General features: G+C 42.0%; 1 protein-coding gene across 1 annotated transcript; it reads left to right on the top strand.

The window, feature by feature from the left end:
* Positions 1-1,054: 1,054 nt before the first annotated feature.
* LOC108901794 (cytoplasmic dynein 1 light intermediate chain 1) lies at positions 1,055-7,877 on the top strand (the record flags this gene model as incomplete). Its single annotated transcript, XM_018703433.2, has 14 exons — positions 1,055-1,310; positions 1,571-1,644; positions 3,105-3,221; positions 3,388-3,618; positions 3,904-4,058; positions 4,141-4,234; positions 4,770-4,905; positions 4,987-5,098; positions 5,360-5,419; positions 5,558-5,602; positions 5,702-5,789; positions 5,892-6,014; positions 6,240-6,257; positions 7,783-7,877. Coding segments are annotated over exons 1-14 (1,452 nt in total), but the record flags the coding sequence as incomplete, so codon positions are not given.
* Between the last annotated feature and the right edge of the window lie 8 nt (positions 7,878-7,885).

Here is a 7,885-nt window from a genome sequence, read left to right as displayed (position 1 = left end):
CGCGGTTATTGCGGTGAAGTAGTCGTTTATAAAACTGATGTTCCGGTTCTCAGCTTTGATTGGCTGCGATGCGCTTCAGTGGTTTTATAATAAGTGATGACCGCACACCTGAGACCACTTGGCAGTTAATTTAAAGTTCACGCTGTGCCCGCTAGATTCACCGCCTTAGATGAATTTAAAGCGATTTTAACAGCAGTGAAACATTTTCCCACTTTTACCATTGTTATTTTGCGTAACCCACATCAGATTCCAATTGTTTTCGAGTTTATATTTGTTCTGTCTTATTATAAGGGTATCAGCCCCCTGTGAAGTACTTGGAATTGAACAAACCTGCAAGAAATGCTCATTACCAATAAAAAGGCTGTTGAGTGTTTTTTTTTTTTTTTTTTTTTTTTTTTTTTGATTTTGTTTTTTTGTAACTGCTGCACGTTCACTGACTTCTAATATACTCAAAAATAAATTAATGCATAGGCCTAAGCAAAATCTTAAACAGGACTCATTGCTTTAGGTTATAACAACTCAGATTTTATTATCTTGTCTAATTTGTTCTAAAATCACTGGTGCTCTTTATCTCAGCTTCTAATGCAGCCATATGCATTTAATGATTAGCTTGAAGTGCATCCAATTCTTACACTGTAATACGGCTTTATCTCTATCCTGTAAGCTTAGGCACGGTGCCATTTTATTCACAAATAAAGGCATTGATTTAGGAGGCAACGTATTAAAGGGGATATTTTGTCAGAAACGAATTTGTGTGGCTCTTTTGAAAACCAATTTATTCTGATAGTTTATTCTGATAGTTTAAACCGACCGAGACTTGCAGAACACTATATGGCATATCTAATAGCCTATGAATGTTATAATAGTTTAGGATTAGAAACTGTTTCGCCCATTATTTATGTATTAGTCAAAATTTACATAAATTGGCCTACTAGCCTAATAAATTAATTTCCTCCTGTACCCTAGCTATTTATCACAGATTTATTCATGACATGGACAGACGTTGTCGACTTTGTTAAAGTACTGTCGTGGATGCTCAGTCCTGATTCAGTTACTTTGCGGATGAGATCATTTCACGCCTGGAGCTGGGAGCCAAGCTTTGTGCGGGACGGACCACGCCCCGGCCCCGGCGTGCGGTGCACCAGGCTAGGTTAGCACGCAGCTGCTACATCCGGGCGCTCTGCTCAGTTTACAAGCCCTGCGAAGATGGCGACGTCAGGGAGGAGTGCATTATTATCCTCCACCTTAACTGGACCTAAGAGCACACTGGAGAACTCCAACCCTGAGGAGGATGATGGGCAGAATTTATGGTGGGTGATAAGAATTTGAAGCTGGTTTTATTGTGAGCTTGTGGGGACTCTATAGGCGCAAAGGGTCCTTTGTGCTGGGATGAGGATGGTTTGACAGCTAGCCCGCTAACGAGGCTAGCTAGCATCAGCACCAGACCGACTTGGCACTGGTGATACAGCAGCACTAGCTCACTGTAGCTTCTCGCTGTCAGTCGTTTATTTGTTAATGAATGAACGAGCCGCGTTTGACCGTGTTTGTAACGGAACTGCTCTGTCTGCAGGTCCACCATCCTGAGTGAAGTGTCAACCCATTCAAGATCAAAGCTACCGTCTGGGAAAAATGTCCTGGTTATGGGTGGGTATCTGTGTATGTCTGCAGTCTCCCCGCTAGCCCGTAAAGGCATCATTAGCTTGTGCTCATCTCATCCTTTTAATACTGCTTTATAGCTGAGCTAGCCTGCTCTGGACTAATGGTGCTTTTGTGTTCAAACCTGGTAGCTGGGGCGTCGGTTAGCAGAGAGAGACAGGTGTATTTACTGAGCGCCCACACACACACACACACACACACACACACACACACACACAATACCTCATCATCTTATCGGGCCGCTTTGAAACACTGCAAGTCATTCTAGCATCCAGTCATGCTAGTAGCGGCTAGGTGGAGATGATGCTGAGGGGACAAGACAAACCATCGGTCTGTTGTTTGAACGGGGGCACGGGGCCATTGAAGCAGAGACGGTGCCTCCCTGTCTCGCTCGGTCCTCGTGCTGTCCACACTCGCGCGCGCGCGCACTCACACACGCATGCACACTGTCTACACACATCCGCCTGGGATAATCCGCAGACTGCTACCCATTCCAGCTAATCAGCGAGTTGGTTACCGATGTATAAAGCCATTTGTCTGTTATGCTATTCATGACAACATCAGCAAGCTCGTGCTTTATGATGCACACAGTCCCCCTGTCGGTTTAAGTTATGTATAGCATAGCTCAGGAATGGATGCAGCCTTGACCTTAACATAGGCACAATAACAATGGAATTCTTGAGGTTAGCAATAATGCCAGAACAAATACAGATAAAATACCCTAACAGGAGGTATATGATATATTAGGGCTGCATAATGAATCTACATGGCTTTCATCCTAGTCTAGATTGGATTGTTTACAGTGTTTGCATGCACATGTTTATGTAGAACTGCAATGATTGGTTGATTAATAATTTAGTTGATTGACAGAAAATATACATGCAAACTAATTTGCTTATCAATTAATCATTTAAGTTATTTTTCAAGCCAAATTGTCAAACGTTTTAGTTCCAGCTTCTCAGTTGTAAGGATGTGATGCTCCTCTTTGTTTTATGTGACAGTAAACTGAATGTCTTTGGGTCTTGAACAGTTGGTCAGACAAAACAAGCAATTATAATGTGTCACCTTAGGCTTTTTATAATCATGGTGGGCATTTTATAGCACATGACTAAGTAATGTGCAGATTGATCAATAATGAAAATAATCTTAAATTGCAGTCTTGTGTTTTGTGCACATTTGTGCAGTCCTAATTTTGGATAGTAAGTGGTGCACACAGCTCATAACATTAGAAAGGACAGCAGGATGAATAGAAAAATAGTAGATCTTTAGCAGTGTTGTGATGTGTCAGCTCTCAGTTAGTTAACTTGCTTTTTTCAAATTTTCTTTGTCTGATTTAAACTGAAAGTGTTTATTATTGTAGTAAATGCTGACATGGAAAGGGCATGTTTTAGTTTATGGACCATATTTATTGTATGTTATTTACTGATTTTACATATGTATGTGTTAAGGTGAGGTGGGCTCGGGGAAGACCACCTTGGTTGCAAAACTACAGGGTGTCGAGGAGTACATGAAAGGGCGTGGCCTGGAATACCTCTACTTCAGTGTCCATGACGATGATATTGATGGTAACCTGCAACTGCTTGCAGTTCATGAAATGAATTACTATGTCCATCTACACTTCTCTTTTTATCACTTTCTGTCACTTAGAATAACAGAGTACTTCTAAAATAACTCAGCAGTATGGTTGTATCGAAGTGTGCCTTTATTTTAATCTATTCTGTGTGTGTTTAGACCACACTAGGTGTAATGCCTGGGTCTTAGATGGAGACCTTTACCACAAAGGTCTGCAGGGCGTAGCTGTGCCAGTGGACTCGATTGGCAACACGTTGTTGCTGATAACGGTTGACATGTCGCGGCCGTGGAACGCCCTGGACTCCCTCCAGAAGTGGGCTGCCGTCGCTAGGGAACACATCGACAAACTCCGGGTCGCCCCGGAAACACTGCGGGAGCTGGAGCACAGACGTGAGTCACACTGACAGCAGTTGGGCTAACTGGTAGATAAAATACAAGACAAAGTATATTTACAGCAGTGGGTTTTTTTTATGAAAATGTTCCTAAAGGTAAGAAAAAAATCTCAGTTAAGGAGTCCCTTTATCAAAGTCTTACATTGGGCCACAGGTCTGAAGAGGCCCAGTTATGATGACACTACATGTTTGAAATGGTAACCCCTGCCAGGTCTTAATATTTGCTTATCATCATTTGTGTCCATTAATGTTTGTGTGTGCGTGTGTGTGTGGGTGTGTGTAGTTGTAAAACAGTTCCAGGAGTACACAGAGCCCGGCAGTGGGGAGGATGGCACCCCACAGAGGAGGAGTGAAGAGGAGGAGAGCGTGCTGCTACCATTAGGAGACAACACACTCACACACAACCTGGGCATACCAGTGGTTGTGGTCTGCACCAAGGTACACACACTAATCACTGGGCTGTAAACATTGCTTTAACATACTTCCTACCTCTGTCTTACACCTACTTATCTGTCCTCAGTGTGACGCCATCAGCACTTTGGAGAAGGAGCACGACTACAGAGACGAACACCTGGACTTCATCCAGTCCCACATCAGGCGTTTTTGTCTGCAGTGTATCTTTCACCAAATCAACATTCTCTCATCAATGTTTTCTTTAGCTTGCATGAGCTAAAAGTTGCCTAAACCAAAAATTTACCGTCATTGGGAACAAAATGAAATTACTGTATCTATGCAGATTTTTAATGGGGCTGCTGATCTGTACAATTGACTCTGTAATTTTGGATCAGGTCCATTAAAGGGTTTTTTGTTCTCAGGCCAAAGGCGGTGTTCCCAGCAGCAGTATAATTGCAGAGGTGTCTGAACTATCATTGTTGATATTGCTTTGTGGCAAAGAGAGTTTGGTAAAGGTCACAGAGCACCCAGTACTGCTTGAAATTGTTTGTTTTTTAGAATCATTTCAGTTATTACTTTTTCAATTGTTGTCTCTAAAATGAACCAAGATTGCACACTGCCTTAATTCTTTTGTGTAATGATAGCAATTAGCCTAAGCTACAATTTGTTTTTCTCTTGTGCTACTGTTATTAAGAATTTGGTCACTACAGTGTTTAGAAATTGTAGTGTTAAAAATGTCCTTAACAGCCCTGTCAGACGGTGCCTCTCTGGTTTACACGTCAGTGAAGGAGATGAAGAACCTGGACATCCTCTACAAATATCTGGTCCACAGACTCTATGGCTTTCCCTTCCACTGCCCCGCACAAGTGGTGGAAAGAGACGCTGTCTTCATGTAAGCCTGGGATGAGGATGGTTTGACAGCTAGCGAGTGTGTATGTTTGGTTTGTAACCCTCTCTTTGTCTCCTCCTCCAGTCCATCAGGTTGGGACAATGAGAAAAAGATTGCCATACTTCACGAGAACTTCCAGACAGTAAAAGCAGACGACAGCTTTGAAGACGTAATAGTCAAACCACCAGTCAGAAAGGTATGGGCTTAACTTTAAAAGATTCTCTTAGGCGAAGCTTAGCTGTGCTACAGATTCTTTACTGCTATAATATCATGCATCAATACCTTCTACATCATTTTTGCAGTTCACAGCCAGTGCACTAAGCTTAACCCAGTATCCCTGCAGGGATCATGAGAGTTTTATCCGATCTAATTTATTAGCTGTCAAAGAACTTTAAGACAAGCTGGCAGTGAAAAAAAACTTTTAAAAATGCATTTATTTTCCCTTGCCTCTCACCAGATTGTACATGAAAAGGAGATTCAGGCAGAAGATGACCAAGTGTTTCTGGTAAAACTGCAGGTCAGAAAACATTTCAGTTGCGTTAATGCCAGTTGCTTTGCTGCTTGTGGAAAGTCCAATTAAATCTGACTCGAGGGTCTTGATATGTTAATTAAATACTAATTGGAGCGAGTGTGCATATTGTGCTCTAATTTGCAGTCGCTGCTCGCCAAACAGCCCGCTGTGACAGCAGGGCGACCCGTGGTGAGTGCTTCCTCTTTTTTTTTCCCCTACTTTGGCTCATAAGATAAAGCGAACCTCCCTCCAGTGTCCATATGTGTGAAATAAACTGTTGTTTTATAGGATACCACTAGCAGAGCACCCACTGGCTCCCCCAGGACGAGTAATCGTTCTGCAGCGGCCAACGTAGCAAACACCATGCCACAGTCAGGTATGCAATGCATTTGATCACACATGACCATTGTTCAGTCATTGCACTGCTCTGTGTGTATGTGTGTGTGTGTGTTTTAACTCTAGTCCCTCTATGCTGCAGGTCAGACCAGTGAGGGTGTGTTGGCAAACTTCTTTAACAGTCTACTGACAAAGAAGGCGGGTACAGGGGGGCCCGGGACGCCAGGTGGTGGTAACAACACTCCAGGAACTGTACGCAAGTCAGGTGAGAAGGCACACACACAAACACACACACACACACATACAAAGTATTAGGTATTGTTATAGTGCTCTGGTTCTGTAACATAGAGGAAAAAGCATTATTTATTATTATTCAGTTGTGTTTTAGGATTTATTACCATTTTCAGTTATTCCTCGTCTCCCAGCTTCTTTTTGGTTTTCACCTCTCATCTGCCATCTGTTATCTTCTCATCTCTGTCCTCTACTCCAGACATGAACATAACACATGGTAAAGAGACTCATGAAATGGTCTGAGTGCATCTACCGCACCACACCCATCATCACCACCTCTGTGCCTGTTTGTAGCTCTGTGACTGTATTTCACTCTTAACTACACTCATAGTCTTTGCTGTGGATTTTCACTATTAACATCATTCATAATGTGTGTATGTGCGTGCACTAGTCAGAGGATGCTGGCCACGTTAAGGTGTGTGTGAGAGTAGATACTCCTCATTTATTATTGCTTGTGTATGTCATTGTTCATTCTCAGAAGCATCCCACTGATTGCCCTTCCCTCCAATCAACCCCCCCCACCCCACCCCACCCCCTTTTTCTTGAGCCTCCAACTTTCTCCAGCATCCAAGGAGGAACAATGCTGGGATCAAGCCTCCTGTATCACCCATTACTAGCTCATTAACTGGCTGGAGAACAATTAATGATGTTAATTTATATATTGTTCCAAAATATAGGTAATGTAAAAGTCACAAACTACTCAAGCTGAGAACTGAGCTAGTGGTCCAGGAGATGATCCTGTGGCTGTTTACTTACTTTTGTGACACATGCCTTCATTTTGTTTTCAGGAAAGCAGTCAGTTTTACTTTTACATTAACCGTTCTAACTGCAGCGTTTGCTAATAAGTATTTACAAATGACATTAGTTTTTCAATGGTCGTGTAAAACAGGAAAGCTCAGACATATTCACAATGACAAGTTGATTGAATCTAGCCTTACTAGGTGACTTTATCTAGAACTATGTAAAGTTAACCTGGCAAACAGGTTTCAAAGCTGCATATCTTTTTTTCTTTTTTGATGCCAGTCATAACCAGGATGATTCCTTTAATGACAGTTTCATCCCACATATCTCCCTCCCTTAATGGCCCTGTCTCTACTTTGCTCCCCTACTTTTTGGTTTATTTTCATTTTCGGCCATGTTGCATTGCATTTCTTGTAACTAACATCTGTCGCAAGCATTGCACATGATTATTAATAAGGGCTGGGCAATATTGGGAAAAATATGCTCACACTCAAACATATTGGCTATACACAGTACAGCATATACCAAATGATATGCATTATCTGTCACATAGCTTAAGGTAGATATTTTATTGATAGAACTGTATTTTACCCAGTAGCCTATAAATAGGGTGCATCAGATATACACAGGATAATACGGATGTATCAAGATGAAAATACATCTCAAATCAGAATTGCAACAAATAATGTCTGTTTTCCACTGAGTACTGTTCTGAACTTGATAACTACACAGGATGTAATACAATGTCTGTAGAAAGACATAAAAATGTTGACAATCATGCAATACAATATGTAAACTCTGGAAAAAAAAATCCCTACCATCCCGGCTAATATTCACATTTTCACCCAGCTCTTATTATAACAATGTGTATTTATGCTTATTGCATTGTGCCTTATGCTCTCAATGATTCACTGGGTAAATGCTTGTCAGCCTCTGTGGTAATATTCTGTGATGTTGACCTAATTTACACATTTGTATTTACCTACCCACACTTGACGCAGGTTCCAAGCTGGGCCTGAGCGATGTACAGGCGGAACTGGACCGCATATCAAGCCGGGAGACTGACTCGGACTTGTCCAATGCCAACGAGACCCCTGCCACCGA

Source organism: Lates calcarifer, unplaced genomic scaffold (genome assembly GCF_001640805.2).
Source record: "Lates calcarifer isolate ASB-BC8 unplaced genomic scaffold, TLL_Latcal_v3 _unitig_466_quiver_1398, whole genome shotgun sequence".
NCBI lineage: Eukaryota > Metazoa > Chordata > Actinopteri > Centropomidae > Lates > Lates calcarifer.
Note: the sequence above shows the minus strand (reverse complement) of the source record. Positions and strands in the feature narration are given on the sequence as shown.